The following is a 17,279-nucleotide window of genomic DNA, read 5'->3' as shown; positions in this document are numbered from 1 at the left end:
TGACCTTTTTGTGTGCCTTTGTTTGTGTTTATCCATGGCCCTCTAGCCGAATATGTACTTGTAGCCCTTTCCTGCAGTCAAAATACCCAGTGTCCTCATGGGTGTAATATTATTTCCACTTATTAATAAACACCATGTACAACATTTTTTTACAGAAAATTGTGTTTGTTATAATTCGTATGTGCTGTATATAAAGTGTAATATTTGGATGCAAACTCAAATTGGAATACATTTGAACTCTGTATCTGATATGGTACCAGTGTCTCCTTTTTTAAGCCCATAACCATGTGTGTGACGTATATAGTTTTGTTTCAAAGTAGATTTGTTTAAGACCAAGAAACACTGTGTGACCCTGATTTAGCCCACCGCAGTAAAAGGTTTTAAAGGAGCCTACCCTTCGTTAATAGTTAAGGTCCAAGGACCTTATTTTCAGAAGTAGACTGGCTATGGCAGCCAAAACAGCCAAATACTCCATCTAAACGTGAATAGATTCTCAATTGCAATGTGGTTCTAGAAACGTAAAGCCTTTAACTTTCATATTACATCAAACTAATTTTACAAACGCGAAATACACACTTACTGTACACTGTTTTACCCGGCTTTATCACAGTTGCAGCAGACAATATTTTTCCTCAGAGACAACACGTTTCTGACGGCCTTCTTCTGTTACATACAGGTGTTCGGGACATACGAGATAGCTAATTAGCACAGGTGGTCCTTCTGTCATCTGTAAACACGCGCTGTAACATAGATATGGCCGTGTGGGAACACTAACCCTATAAAAAGGTGTGTATCAATAATTTTTTCCCTCGCTGATATGAACGATAAGTATTATGCTTACAAAAAAATTATGCTTGTACCGCAAGCGATGCGTGTTAATGTTCAGACTGAGCGTCGAGGCTCTTAAACTCCCCCGTACAGAAGACGCCTTTGTTCAATAAATTGACTAATGTAATAGAACTGAGAGTCATTGTGGAGTGCTAGTGGCCCCCATACTGCAGCAGAAGGAGCAATGAGGAAGTCTATTGCTGGTGCGGTAAGTTTCACAAAAGCATGTGAAATCTAAAGGAAAAAACATATAACATACCATTTACATAAAAACATAGATTTGGTACAAAATAAAAGTGAACCACCCATTTAAGACTTTTGGCATAATGGTTTTGGAATGACAGTCACAGGGAAGAGGGTTTAAGGTCCGTTCAGGGTAACTCCTAATTAAACTACACTGGTGTCAGGAGTAGGATAGCACATCCCTGACGAGTTTTAGGCACATTTCATTGGAGGCAAACTGCCATTTTTTCATATATAGCAGTCTACTAGTAAATCAGACCTATTCTTACTATATTGAACCGCATCAGCTTCTGAAGAGCTTGGATTCCACATTTAACACATCTCCCACTACCATACAAATATTTTAAGACAGCTAAGGAAAACACATTTTCTTCAGGAAATGTAATCATTTGTGAATCGTGAACAGTAAAATAAATATTGATGGAATTTCCTGAATTACTTAATTTATAGCCAAACTCGTTGAAATGATTGCTGTTGTAATGCCAAAGCCTTCTCATTTGACTGGGAAATTATGAAAGGATTTAACTGAGAGAAGTGGACATGCCAAACAAAACCTATGACATACGCGAAAGTGATCCAAAAATAAATAAATCACAAACTTCATGTGGTAATTAACAAGTACATGAACATTTCAGTCATGATGTGTGATGAAGCCTGGTCTCTCTCTTGGACGTTATCCTGCATTATATAGTTTGACAAATATAAGGCCCACACATGAACACTCCTAGAGCAGTGTGCCGTTATTTACACCACAAGATTACAAAAGAAACTTTCCAAACGTTGACACTTTAAAAAATAAAATGTATTAGCATCTCTAATGTGTATAAATAAAAACATATGAAACAATGCATATACTTATAATGTAATGAGCTGAACAATGACTGGATTATATGTGATACAAAGGTCAAGGAGCAGTCTTGTTTGTCTTTTGCCAGTGTATGTCTGTGAGAAAAAACTAATGTACCTTAATCAAGCATTTCAAACTATGCATACCTATAAGTTGCAACACTACATTCTGTCATAAGAATGAAACAAACAAGGAAAGGAGGGAAGTCAAGAACAGCAATAGGGAAAAACATGGGGGAAAATTGTGTTTTGTGATCCCTTTTGAGAAGCTTGCAAGACTGCTTAGTATCAACATATTGTTATGAAGTGTGTACTGGTTTTACTAACAATGTTGAGGCAAAAGCCACAACACTACACACACTGAACTGATCAATTTAAAGAGCGCACCTCAAAAGGACTTTATTTCACTTTAACGCATCAGGAGCTCTGCAGCTCCACAAATTCATTTAAAAGTGTCCTTTTTTATTAGCGGACCTGAAATCTTAGGGACCAAAAAACCTTCACCTTCACCAAAAAACCGTTTTAATCCATGTATTAAAATGTTAAATAAAAAGGAGAGATTACAAATTCAACAAATTCTAGAATTTCTCTGACCACTTATGTTATTTTCTGTTTGTAGTTGGGTTCGCCATTCCCTGCAATGACTTCCCTTTTACAGGGCTAGAATACCAATGGGCCAGAGAATGGATGCTTTGTGGGGCTGTTGGAATTGGTCTAAAGGGGTCTACAGACAAAGGCAAAGAAAGGAAGGGACCTCTCTTCCTCTGTCACCCAATTAGTTATATTTTGGTCATGCTCTTAGCACTCAATGGTGTTTAATGTGTCTTACTCAGTGACAAAAAATATACACAAAGGACAAATACTATTTCTGAAAGCTGGCCAAAACATTGTCCTAGTAGAAGGTGAGAATAATTTTCAATTGAAAAGCATCAGATTTGTAACAGACCATAAAATCGAAACTGTTGACGACTGGAGGCACTGCCCTACAAAACCACACAACCATGTGTGATACTGCCACAGACAAGTCGGTTTGAAGTTACACTGCGTGGACTTATATGAAATTGGCCTCTCTCATATAGTTACCCTCTCTGGTTTTCCTCCTAAATCGAAAAATATCACATCTGTAAAGGGGAGCACAACATCCAAGACAACTGCTTCAAAGTTCAAAAACAGAGTGGGTAGAGGGGATAAAAAAAAAAGGTGGCGTGTCTGCTTTAATACGCAGGTATATGTGACAGTGAAGGTGTTATCATTGGCACCCAAGGATCATGGCGACCTCATTCAGCCTTGTGGAATGAAGGAACTACGTAGTAATAGTTGAACAATGGTCTCTGCTCCAACCCCAAGTCTTTAGAAGAGTGCAAAGATCCCCTTATTTTTCATGTGTGTTTTAGCCCTGATATATCCACGTGTGCACGTCCTAAAACTCGGAAAACTCCTTTGCACATTTTTCCGTTACAGAAACGCGGATCTCCTCCTCCTCGTAGTCGTCGAAGTTGCTTGTGTCTCCAGCGCCTCGACACTTTGGTATGAACGGGGCTTCCACCTGACAACACAGAGAGCAGGACAACCAGGAGCGGCGTTAGTGTGCCTTAGAGGAGACCAAGCCAGTACTTCAATGAGATTCTAATACTGCAAGAATTTTCAGATGCCTAGGTAATACCTCCTTTCAGCAAAATGCATTATGAAGTAATTCTAGTAAGCCAAATACAAAACATTATGAAACCATATAAAGACTATTGTTGCAAGATCATAATACTCAAGAAAGTGCTACTGGACACTAATAAAATACAGAGGCCTTGTCTGAACACCCGTACTTGTGTTAGGATTTTTGGCGATGCAAAAACAGAACGTTTTATAGAATGTCAAATTTAAAAATGTAGTATACTTTAAATCCCAGGATGTCATACTCATTTCGGCTTTTCATTTAGAATTCGCTGCACCCTATTGAAGAAGAGAATAAGTGTTTTCAGACCCATGTCTGTGACATCAGCTGATAACCAGAATAGGGGACATGCTCTGCAAAAATGTACGAATGGCGTGGAACAAGAGAGATTGTGCATGTAGATTACGCCTTCTCAGTATGGATGAGTAGTATGTTGATATGTTGCTGAAATAGTATGTAGTATGATTAGTACACAGTATGTTGTTTTAGCAAGTAGTAGGCAAGAATTTGGCCAATGTGTTTCATAAAAGTTAGGTGCTATAAAGAGCAATTCAACTCCGCATTGATAGTCTTCATCCTCCAACACATCCTTGTATGTACCTTCCTCTCGTAGATGGCAATCCAGTCCGTTGTAGCGAACCACTTGTGTCCTTTGATGTCGTTGACGCCGTTCTTCAGGTTGCCGTAGCGTTTGGTCAGGTCCACCTGCAGCAGGTTCCTCAGCAGGTCCTTCAGGTCAGAGCTGAAGTGGGATGGGAAGCGGACCTACAGGGGGACACAGAGGTTTGTCTAAATGGCCATGTATTGAGAAATGTACATTTGCTCCTAGTTGGACCTGTATAGTAAGTGATTAAAGACAGAAGAGGCTAAGCCAAAAGCAAGCCAAGCATTCATTGGGCAGTTAAAACCTCCTACTGAGTTAAACTTACTCCATGAGAACATGACAGGTGTTCAAAATGTGTTAAAATTGGAGGTTAAATAGGTAGGCCATTTCAGACATGCTTAATGTAAAAATGGACTTGTCCATACCTTTCCAGACACAATCTTCTCATAGATCTGAATAGGCTGGTCAGCGAAGAAGGGAGGGTATCCAGCAGCCATCTCATATATGAGGACCCCCAGGGCCCACCAGTCCACTGCTTTGTTGTAGCCCTACACACAGCACAATGACAAATGTAGTTCACATACACATATGTAATCTAAATTCATGGCAACAAACTAATGTTCCATGTCTTCAAATGTAGTAATTTAATGCACTGTGTGTGTGAGAGAGAGAGACAGACAGGACTCTCACCTTGCTGAGTATGATCTCGGGCGCCAGGTACTCTGGAGTTCCACACAACGTCCAGGTTCTGCCTTTTACCCTCTTGGCAAATCCAAAGTCTGTCACCTGACCACCAAGAACACGTACAGTCGGTAAAGCAACATAGCAGAGAAAACATAACCCATCATTTCTGCACAGCACTTTGAGATATCAGCTGATGTAAGAAGGGCTTTATAAATACATTTGATTTGACATTACAGTATACGCCATAGGCAGTGATGTGTCATGCACAGTGCTCCAGTTGGGCCGGTGCTCACCGGTACACAGTACTGGCACCTCAAATGTTCTACTGCTTGAGTACAAGGATGCAAACTGGTGAGGGCCCAAAATGGTAACACAAAAATTCACTTGGACACATAAAATGTGTGAGGTGTAAGAAAAGTGGCTTATTTTCAGAGAATAACAAGTAATAAATACACATTTGAATAATCTCAACACTCCTAACTTTACAAACCACAATAGACAGAGAAAATGGTGTCCTGGGGTAGGGGGGAGTTGGGCTCTTTGGTCTGGTTTAAGGTTTATTATGACAGGTAATGATAATCTGCCTCCCCAGACAGAAATACATAGGGCACTCTAAAATCTGTTATTGTTTTGCCAAATTCTGTTCTTGGTTTAGCTTTTCCAGGTTTCAGAATTTCTCTCAAAAATCACCCTTTTATTGATAGAACATAACATAACAATGCTTAAAACCACATCAGGAGACCACATTTGAGATCAAAAAATGTATTCATCTATGTGGGAAAGTGTAGTTGCCCTTTAATTCAATTGTGCACCAGCAAGAGACTGTTTGGCTAGTAGCAGTGTTTCTGTAGCGGTGTTTCATGTGAACCTGATTGGTACAAATTTATCATGATATCATTCTGCCAGCCAGGTAAGCCTACTTTGCAGACAACATTTAATTGGGAAGTGTTTTTTTGGAAAGCCTTTTAGAAATGTTTCAGCATGCTAACTGGCTACACAACACACACAGGTGTTACTTCTTCAGAAAGTTGCAGGAAATACATATCACTGATGCATTATTTTCAGGAATTATGAGAAACTAGTGCAATTTAAGTACTTTTGTCATAAGTTCAATACATTTTAATACCTTCCTGTGCTCAGTCAATGATTTCAATATGAGACACAGACCCCTTCCCCTTTTTCTCTTCGGATCTACACGATTCACTTGGATGGCCTATTTTGAGATCAAAGCGGTGAATATCGCCGAAAAGCGACGGGTTTTCATCTCTGTCAGTAGGCCTACCGGCATCCCTTATGCAACATTGACTCTAAAATAAGAACCCTGGTGCTGTAAAATGAAAATGATCCACTTGAAGCACTGGTCACACATACCTGGATGTAGCCATGCTGATCGATTAGAAGGTTCTCAGGCTTCAGATCTCTGTAGATAAGGTCTAGTGAATGGAGGTACTCGAACGTCAGTACTATCTGGGCTGCGTAAAACCGTGCGTGCGGTTCACTGTGAAGGAAAGGGAGAAGAATCTGTTTAACTGATCACGTAGTAGGCGCAAAAATGTAAGTGGAGTTGTAATTAACTACCAGCTATATGAGCACTGAATTTAAAATAAAAACACACACTCCCCTCCGTATTTATCTGGACAGTGAAGCAAAAACATATAATGCACTAGTCCCCCCCATTTGAAGTCGTCATAAGTATTTGGATTTCTGTTGTAGTGTATTCTGGTTGGTACAAAGTTACAAAAGTTTACTATATGGTCCCATATTCCTAGCATGCAATGACTACGTCAAGGTTGTGACTCTACAAACTTGTTGGATGCATTTGCAGTTTGCATTTGCAGGATTATGTCGTGTGGTAGGTAGCCTGGTGGGTAGGAGCGTTGGGCCGGTAACCAAAAGATTGCTGGATCGAATCCCCAAGCCGACGTTCTGCCCCTGAACAAGGAAGTTAACCCCCAAAAACAACTGGGCACCAATGACGTGGATATCGATTAAGGCAAGCCCCCGGCACCTCTCGGACTCAGAGGAGTTGGGTTAAATGCGGAAGACACATTTATGTTGAATACATTCAGTTGTACAACTGGTATCCCCTTTCCCTTTCTCAATAGAAATGAATGAGAAATAACGTATTGAGTCATTTTAATTGTATATAAGAATAGAATATGTTTCTGAACACTTCTACAGTAATGTGGATGCTATCATGATTACGGATAATCATTACGTTACAGCCTTATTTACAATAAACGTAACTCCAAAACAACGTTATTTATAATTCATTTCTGTTGGGCACAAAATAATCTGAAACACAACCAAAACAAACTGAAAACGCATCCAACAACTTTGTTGATTCACAAGCGTGATGTAGTCATTGCGTGCTAGGAATATGGGACCAAATACTCAACTTTTAAAACTGAATTTTCTAAATACTTCCAACAACCTTCAAAATGGGGGGACTAGATACATAAAGTGCATTCATTTCTAAATGGTAAAACATATGTATGAAAATACCCTCAAATAAATGATGACATTCTGTACTGTCACCTCACATAGAACTTTTGATATGAAATCTAATTCTGGAGAACAAAGCCAAATTAAAATGTTATAAATTCACTGTCCCAAAAAAATACATGAATGTAGGTTAAAAAAATGTTTCCCAAAACAATTTTCAATCAACAAATGGAAAATCTATAAACAACTTATAATCAACCAGATATTGTATTGATGAGCAGAACGTTCAGACAGACACTCACCTGAACCTTCCGATTCGTCTTAGATGTGAAAACATCTCTCCTCCTGGAACATACTCCATCACCATGTACAAATTGGAGTTGTCCTGTGGAGGGACACAGACAGACGTAAACAAATCCAGTCAGATACTGAGGTAACTGAATAATAAAGAGGCCATATGTATTAAGCGTCTCATAGTGCTGGGATCAGCCCCCCGCGGCCATTTAAATCAAATTCATTATGATCAAAAAGGAAAAACGAGCCCTAAATCAGCACTCCTAGTTTGAGACGCTTGATTCATAGCCTCTGATCTCAATGGCCAGATTAAAAACACTGTATGCAGAAGGAAAAAAAACTGAACTGTACCTTGAAGGCATAATCAAGTCTGACGAGGAAGGGAAAAGACACGGCCTGCAATATTCTCTTCTCATTTAGCGTATGTTCTATTTGCTTGAGTTTCACCACCTACCAGACAAAGAAGTGATCATCAGACAACAGTCTTGACCGACAGTTTAAGTACAGTTTAATGATGGCATGACAAAGTTGTAGAGGGTTTTTTTTTGGGGGGGGGAGCTTTAGTCTCGTAATTACCAGACTGAGGTAGCAGACCATTTATGTTAGCTCGCGAGATCAGGAGGCTTGTGTGGCTAGGGCAGCTTTTAGATTGCATTCCAGTAATCACATTTTTGTCACACGCGCCAAATACAACAGCTGTAGACCTTACCGTGAAATGCTTACTTACAAGCCCTTAACCAACAGTGCAGTTAAAAAAAAATAGAGTTGTGAAAATATTTACTAAATTTAAAAAAATAATAAGATACAATAACGAGGCTATATACAGGGGGTACCGGTAGCGAGTCAATGTGTGGGGTTACAGGTTAGTCGAGGTCATTTGTACATGTACATAGGGGTAAAGTGACTATGCATATATAAACAGTGAGTAGCAGCAGTGTAAAAACAAAGGGGGGGGGGGGGGGGGGGGGCTGACCATTTTTTGGCCCTTCCTCTGACACCGCCTAGTATATAGGTCCTGGATGGCAGGAAGCTAGGCCCTAGTGATGTACTGGGCCATACGCAATACCCTCTGTAGCGCCATACGGTCGGATGCCGACCAGTTGCCATACCAGGTGGTGATGCAACCGGTCAGGATGCTCTCGATGGTGCAGCCGTAGAACTTTGATGATCTGGGGACCCATGCCAAATCTTTTCAGTCTCCTGAGGGGGAAAAGGTGTTGTCATGCCCTCTTCACGACTGTCTTGGTATGTTTGGACCAGGATAGTTTGTGGGTGATGTAGACACCAAGGAGCTTGAAACTCTCGACCCGCTCCACTACAGCCCCGTCAATGTTAATGGGGGCCTGTTCAGCCCTCATTTACCTGTAGTCCATGATCAGCTCCTTTGTCTTGCTCACATTGAGGGAGAGGTTGGAAAGAGACTATGGTATTATAATCCAGACACTAACAGGTCAGATCATATCTGTGCATGTGATGGGAGGAACCACTGGCAGACATTACACATATTTATCATACTTATGTTATGCCACCAGATAACATCTACAGCAGCGGTATTCAAAGTTGGGGTCGCAACCTTGCAGTGGCGTTGCCCATTAAAAAATTACAAATATTTGAGGACATGTTATTGTATGGAACAAGTCACAACATACATTTGAGAAAGATCATTTAAAAAAATACATTTACATTTACTGAATTATACATTTAAAAATACATTTACTGAATTAAAAGTTATTTGTTGATGTAAAAATCGAAACGTGCCAATTTTTAAGGTTGGTTCATTAGATTTGGGACGGGGCCGCGAGAAATTCTGGCGGAAAAAATGGGGTCCCGCTGGAAACGTTTGAATACGACTGATCTACAGTGTTTTATTTCATTCTTGCCCCATTTTTTGTTTGATATTATTTTATTGGAGTGGAATTGCACACTATCTTTACTGTATTTTTGATGCTTCATTTAGACGGGTACAAACAGCTGGGATGAGAGTAAGGAGGTAGACATAGGTGGAAGACAGGGTTGAACCCAGGTCTTCGGTGGGGAGGCATGCATGTGCTTGCTGCCTGGAGTGATACCCACTCGACCAAGGCTTTGCACTTGCTGCCCCGTTTGATGCCCTAAAATAGCATCTCTTCATCCTCTTCCCATAGCAAGGTGATACATTGCCTTGTCAGCTCATACATGGGTTACCCGTCCTTGAAAAGGCCAGCTGTTTTCCACTGGGCACCAACCTTTTGCTTGTCCAGTATTTTCATGGCGAAGAACTGCTCTGTTCCTTTATGTTTGACCAGCATGACTCTTCCAAACGAGCCTGTACCCAGGGTCTTTAGCCTGTCAAAGTCATCTAGGCCCGTCGTGCTCTAGAATGGGTCACACAAAACACAGGATGTGGATTACCTAATGGATATACCACAGCAGCAGTCCCAGGCTTTTACTCAGTTCAACTTAGATATTCCCCACATCCACATCTCCTTTTCTATACACATTGGTGAAGGACTTTGGTTGAGAAGAAGGCAAAGAGATAGGATGTGAGGAATCACAGAAAGAATAAATGAGAAAGAGTCCCCAAACCCTGGATTTGTAGCTCCAACCTTAAGAGCATGAAAACATCTCACCTGTGGTGGACATTCCCATTTCCGTAAGAAGTCTTCTTTGGCTTTGGCTAGGAACTCTTTCACTGTATGGAAGAAAGATATACACAGGCAAATTAGCTAACAGGAAGGAATTGTCTGTCAACGCATGATTAATTCCTATTTATTGACTTGAGATTTGATTTGCATGGAGTGGGCAACAAAGTACAAAGGACATCTTAATGGAATCTTATGTGGAAATTCTAGAACAGTGACAGGGTATCAATTGTAACAAAATCTGTATGAAATGGAATTCAATGGAGACAAAGACTGGTAAGGTCTAACTAACCAAACTCCTATCTGCATTTTACATCCACAAAATACATGTACGGAGAAAGGGGGGGGGGGGGACAACATCAAAACGTTTGTTTTTAGTGATACAACAAAACACACCAACCAAGACGGACAGTCTAAGTAAGAAGTGATGCCAAGAGCTCCATTTCTCTTTTTTAAATAGATAGGGGGATGTAAGAATTCACTAAGACAGGTGAAGAGGCTGGGCTCTCTCGAAGCATGCAGAACTCTTGTGCATCACTTTCTGCACTGACTGTGCATTAGGGCCCAATACTGTTCACGGGAAGGCTTTAACACAGATTATTATATACAGAATTGTTTTTGATGAGCCAGGACAAACCAAAACACATGGAAAAACACAGCAGACAAAAGATATCCAGAATGACAGAATGCAGATGACAAAAACACAGAGGTTTAGGTAATGGTTTTGGCAGAACCTAGATCGAAGCATATACTGAACCACTACTACAAGCCAAGCTTGGGGTCATTTACAATAGAATCAATGCGTGCAAGGTTTCGGACTTCTGTCATTTTGGGAATCTAGTGGAAGAATGGGCATACCAAAAGTCTCTATAGATCACCCAAGGATTTGCAGGAACAATGTGGAAGGGATGATGTGGAAGAGAGAGAGAGAGAGAGTGCATAAATCTAACAAGTATATCAGATCAACAAACATGGACCATATGCAGTGAAGAACAATAGAAGATGACAACGAAGGAAAGAAAAAGACAGTATTAGATACAGAGAGAAAGAGTTGTCATTCTTCTTCTGGAATTCAGTGTGACAAAGAAAAACAAGGCGACTAATTAGAATGTTTGTTAATGACTCCTGTGGGTAAGAAAGTTACAACAGACATGACTAGGATGGCAAATGCTGTACAAATACAAAGATGTAGCAAACAGAAAAAGGCTTTAATGGCCTCCCGGGCGGCGCAGTGGTCTAGGGCACTGCATCGCAGTGCTAGCTGCGCCACCAGAGTCTCTGGGTTCGCGCCCAGGCTCTGTCGCAGCCGGCCGCGACCGGGAGGTCCGTGGGGCGACGCACAATTGGCCTAGCGTCGTCCGGGTTAGGGAGTGTTTGGCCGGTAGGGATATCCTTGTCTCATCGCGCTCCAGCGACTCCTGTGGCGGGCCGGGCGCAGTGCGCGCTAACTAAGGGGGCCAGGTGCACGGTGTTTCCTCCGACACATTGGTGCGGCTGGCTTCCGGGTTGGAGGCGCGCTGTGGTAAGAAGCAGTGCGGCTTGGTTGGGTTGTGCTTCGGAGGACGCATGGCTTTCGACCTTCGTCTCTCCCGAGCCCGTACAGGAGTTGTAGCGATGAGACAAGATAGTAATTACTAGCGATTGGATACCACGAAAAATTGGGGAGAAAAGGGGATAAAATTTAAAAATAATAATAATAATTAATTTTAAAAAAGGCTTTAATAATTGTGCAGTTCTTTTTATATAGGCTACAGTGTGTTGAAGCACTAAAAATCCCACATAACCCTGGCCTGAAAAGTAGACTATACTGTATATGATTTTTTATTAACACATTTACATAGTGTATTCAGACCCTTTAATCAGTACATTTTTGAAGCACCTTTGGCAACGGTTACAGCCTCAAGTCTTCTTGGGTATGATGCTATAAGCTTGGCACACCTGTATTTGGGGAGTTTCTCCCATTCTTCTCTGCAGATCCTCTCAAGCTCTGTCAGGTTGGATGGGGAGCGTTGCTGCACAGCTATTTTCAGGTCTCTCCAGAGACTTGTCCCAAAGCCACTCCTGAGTTGTCTTGGCTGTGTGCTTAGTGTCTTTGTCCTTTTGGAAGGTGAACCTTTGCCCCCCAGTCGGAGGTCCTGAGCGCTCTGGAGCAGGTTTTCATCAAGGATCTCTCTGTACATCATTCCCTCGATCCTGACTAGTCTCCCAGTCACTTCCCGCTGAAAAACCTTTGGTACCCTTCCCCAGATCTGTGGCTCGACATAATCCCTGTCTCGGAGCTCTACAGACAATTCCTTCAACCTCATGGCTTGGTTTTTGCTCTGACATGCACTGTCAACTGTGGGACCTTATATAGACAGGTGTGCTTTTCCAAATAATGTCCAATTAATTGTATTTTCCACATGTGGACTCCAATCAAGTTGTAGAAACATCTCAAGGATGACCAATGGAAACTGGATGCACCTGAGCTCAACTTCAAGTCTCATAGCAAAGGGTCTGAATACTTATGTAGGTAGGTATGTTTTTTTATTTGTAATATATTTGAAAAAAATTCTACAAAACCTGTTTTCGCTTTGTCATTATGGGGTAGTGTGTGTAGATTGAGGATTTTTATTTATTTAATACATTTTAGAATAAGGCTGTAACGTAACAAAATGTGGAAAAAATCAAGGGGTCTCAATACTTTCTGAATGCACTGTATGACCACCTAGCTAATGTAAATGTTTACATAATCAGAGCTGGTTATGGTTAACTGTACTGAATGGGATCCCTTTTAAAAGACATAAGCTAGGTGTCCAGTATTGAACAGTAGAATAAGGTAATAAGGTACACCTCAGTACAGTACAGTTTTTAGAGATCAGCACCACTAAGTTCATATTTTTAGAACATGGTTGGCTAATGCAAGATTTTCCATTTAAAAAAAAAAGTGCCTAACATGTTTAACAACATGGAAGGTTGTGACATGGAACAGTGAAACAAGGCTCATTCAGTGTCAGAATTAGCCTACCTCCCTGTCAAACTGGGAGTGTTTTGACATCTCCCAAGAGCCAAGCCAAGACAACGAGTCTGAGTTGGTGAGGAGGGTAGTGCAACACACACATGGGCTATTATCAGGAACCAGGTTGCCGGCACTGTAAACAGCAATAGGGCAGACAAATCTGTAGCAGCAGCAGTTTAGGGCACTGTGGCTTAGACAGGTTTAACACCAGAAGGTTGAGAGACTGGGGCTCATGTTATGTCAAAACAGACAGGAAAACAGACAGCACAGCACAGGCTTTAGGTTGCACTGATCAGATCAAAGAACACCGCTTGCTTCCTGAAACTGGAAAGATACCTGTGGCTGACCAGGTTCCTGTGCCTCTGCCTGGTCTCTTCCAACACTTCAGTAAATGTCATATGAACAGATTAACAGCATTGTAAAGTGACAAAGCTTTTAAACGACCTAGATACATTACTACCTACCATAAATGTTCACATTTGGCCGTACATATATCAAAGTGAAGTAGATGGAACAGCACATATGCAAACTCACAAGTCAGTGGCATTTCCCAGACTAACTTATGCCAGATTAGTTTGCAAGCAGTTCACACACATTCAGATCTGGACACAAACCAACACCTCGATATTCCTGACTGTATAGGACTTCATGGGGAAACATTTAAAAATGTATCAAGTCATGCAGTGCATTGATCATCAGCATACATATGTCAAAGTGTACCACTGCAAATTAATACAGTCCCAGGGCTAGTTGCGTCAAAGCTTGTAATTCCCCTTATCCTCTTACGAAGGTCTGGTGACAAGCTGTTCCAGTCAATGACAAACTGTGCTGTGTGTATGTGCATGTAGAACTGCACATCACTAAGATTAAACAGACTCTAAACCAAAATGACTTGTGAGATAAATCACTTGGGAAGGTTGTATTACGGGCCTGGTTTTATGAATGGCAAGTGGGCATTTGTCATTTCTTCACCATATTTGGTCACTGTTTAGAGGAGCGCTAGAGAGTACTGTAGAGGGAAAGCTGTATATATATATATACAGCGCCTCAAGACTGAGATGTGGAGGCAGTCTGATAATTGAAACCCCATACTTATTATACTACTTATCCTTAGTGTGGTTAATCTAACATGACATTTGTAAATAGTTTAGGAGTGGAGTGAATTTTTGGTTGCTAATGATCTATCACATTTGTAAAATTACAAATTAGCTAGCTAAAACAACTCTAATCTACAAACGCAATATCAAAACAACAGGCCTCATAGGCTATGAGACCAACACACGTCAGAGAGTCAAGCCTTTGGCTGGCTATGCTACAGTACTGTAGCTGGCATTGGACATTACTCTGGCTTGGTGATGTCTCACGGGCCTGGTGGTGGCTAACTAACGCTGATATACAGTTAGCTCTCACTGACGTTAGCTAGGTAGACAACATCATAGCGAAAGTGCTAAAACAACCCGCTAGCTAGCTAGCTAATGTTAGTAGTTAGCTAGGCCTCTGGACCAGGTTGTAACTATTTAGTTACACATCCCTTGTACTAGTGATCTAGCTGAGATTAGTTCAGAAACCAATTACTATAAATTATCGTCGATAGCCAAATATAGGGGCGAGGGTGTAATTCATGTAAAAATGTTTACAACATCAGGGATACATTTGCGTGTGCGCCCTCCCGATGTTGTCAATAAAAAATGTCAAATGTGCTAATGTCAGCATACTAACTGGGTAGTTAGCTAACTTTAGCTAGTAAAGAGAATGCTCCACGATCGCCCCAACTCACCGCTCTCCAGCTCGTTGCCTTTCTTGGCGGTAGCAGCGTTTCCCATGGTATGGAAGACACGGCGATCGCTCAGACTGCGAGAGATGGTGGTAGCTAGCTACAGCTGTTGTTGAGTGGTGTTCCCCTTGTAGGCAAAATCGTTAATTTGGAACTATATAGAGAAATTCAATTGATAACGTTACAGTCAAATATGAAAGAAGGAGCCCAAATCCCTGTTCAACACCCCCCTTCTTTAGATATTCCCCTTCCTGGCTCTTCTCTATCTCGCTGACTTGCAGCTAGCGGTCACTGCTCTCACACTTCTCCCCCCAAGCGTTCACTGTTGATTGCTTGGTCAAAGACCTTCTATGTGAAGAGATGGGATATCGCACTCAATCTGCTTCCGCCTTTACTAAAGGCTTTAGTTAGAGGCTTGTGAGGTGGTCCAGGGAAGAACGACTGCCCCCTCTCACTGAAGCCACAGAAATTCAAGGCCGACCGCGGTACTGCAGGCATTGTTTGCAGAAAACAGGACCCCCCATTATAGTGAATGTAAAAATGGCATTCTCAATCTTCTTGGTCAATCTTCGTGTAAATACAAAAATACGCCAGATGTATGTCCGTGAACTGATTATAAAATAAATCTCACACAGAAGACGTTGTAACGATAATTAAGTTGCTAATAGCAGCCTGCAGTACCCCGGTCAGTACATCACTCTAATAATAAGGGTTAACCCACTTGGTGGGAATTGTAACTTTTCAAAATTATTAAATTATCTTTGGTTACGTGGCTCATATAGCAAGGACCGCTACAGTATGATCAAATACAGCTAACCCATTTAGCTAAATAGCTGTGGTAACTACAATACACGGGCAAAAGTATGTGGACACCTACTAGTCGAACATCTCATTCCAAAATCATGGGCAAAATTATTGAAATGGTCCCCCCCTTTGTTGCTATAATAGCCTCCACTCTTCTGGGAAGGCTTGCCCCTAGATGTTGGAACATTGCTTCCATTCAGTCACTACAGTCCCTGGTTCGAATCCAGGCTGTATCACATCCGGACGTGATTGGGAGTCCCATAGGGCAGTGCACAATTGGCCCAGCGTCGTCCAGATTTGGCAGGGATAGGTAATTGTAAATAAGAATTTGTTCTTATTTGTTGTTGTTTGTTCTGACTTGTCTAGTTAAATAAAGGTTAAAAAAAGGTCGCCCACTGATGTTGGGCAATTAGGCCTGGCTCGCAGTCGGCATTCCAATTCATCCCAAAGGTGTTCGATGGGGTTGAGGTCAGGGCTCTGTGCAGGCCAGCCAAGTTCTTCCACACCAATCTCAACAAACCATTTCTGTATGGACCTTGCTTGGTGCACAGGGGCATTGTCATGCTAAAACAGGAAAGGGCCTTCCCCAAACTGTTGCCACAAAGTTGGAAGCACAGAATTGTCTAAAATGTCATTGTATGCTATAGCGTTAAGATTTCCCTTCACTGGAACTAAAGGTCCTAGCCCGAACCATGAAAAACAGCCCCAGACCATTATTCCTCCTCCACCAAACTTTACAGTTGGCACTATGCATTGGGGCAGGTAAAGTTCTCCTGGCATCTACCAAACCTAGATCTGTTTGTCGGATTGCCAGATGGTGAAGCGTGATTCATCACTCCAGAGAATGCATTTTCACTGCTACAGATTCCAATGGAGACAAGCTTTACACCACTGCAGCCAATGCTTGACATTGCACATTGTGACTTTAGGCTTGTGTGCGGCTGCTCGGCCATGGAAACCCATTTCATGAAGCTCCCAACGAACAGTTCTTGTGCTGACGTTGCTTCCAGAGGCAGCTTGGAACTCGGTTGTGAGTGTTGCAACTGAGGACAGACGATTTTCACTTGGCGGTCCCGTTCTGTGAGCTTGTGTGGCCTACCATTTCGCGGGTGAGCCGTTGTGGCTCCTAAATGTTGCCACTTCAAAATAACAGCACTTACAGTTGACGGGGCAGCTCTAGCAGGGCAGAAATTTGACGAACTGACTTGTTGGAAAGGTGGCATCCTATGACGGTGCCACTTTGAAAGTCACTGAGCTCTTCAGTGAGGTCATTGGTCCCGTGTGGCTCAGTTGGTAGAGCATGGCGCTTGCAACGCCAGGGTTGTGGGTTCATTTCCCACGGGGGGACCAGGATGAATATGTATGAACTTTCCAATTTGTAAGTCGCTCTGGATAAGAGCGTCTGCTAAATGACTTAAATGTAAATGTCATTTTACATATACAGAAAATATACACTGTATTGGCAAGACATT

The 17,279-nt window shown here is 41.7% G+C and overlaps 1 protein-coding gene across 1 annotated transcript; it reads right to left on the bottom strand.

Annotated features, from left to right (window-relative positions):
• Positions 1–1,851: 1,851 nt before the first annotated feature.
• Positions 1,852–15,338, bottom strand: LOC120020291 (cAMP-dependent protein kinase catalytic subunit beta-like). The gene is made up of 10 exons (XM_038963851.1): positions 15,007–15,338; positions 10,220–10,281; positions 9,836–9,964; positions 7,962–8,060; positions 7,619–7,701; positions 6,243–6,369; positions 4,878–4,973; positions 4,613–4,735; positions 4,184–4,348; positions 1,852–3,463 (listed from the first exon to the last, which is right to left on the bottom strand). The coding sequence occupies exons 1-10, from the start codon at positions 15,050–15,052 to the stop codon at positions 3,338–3,340; spliced, it is 1,056 nt and encodes a 351-aa protein (XP_038819779.1). The 5' UTR covers positions 15,053–15,338; the 3' UTR covers positions 1,852–3,337.
• Between the last annotated feature and the right edge of the window lie 1,941 nt (positions 15,339–17,279).

The sequence above is a fragment of the Salvelinus namaycush genome, chromosome 25 (assembly GCF_016432855.1).
Source record: "Salvelinus namaycush isolate Seneca chromosome 25, SaNama_1.0, whole genome shotgun sequence".
Lineage (NCBI taxonomy): Eukaryota > Metazoa > Chordata > Actinopteri > Salmoniformes > Salmonidae > Salvelinus > Salvelinus namaycush.
The sequence above is the reverse complement of the archived record's forward strand: the minus strand, read 5'-3'. Positions and strand labels throughout refer to the sequence as shown.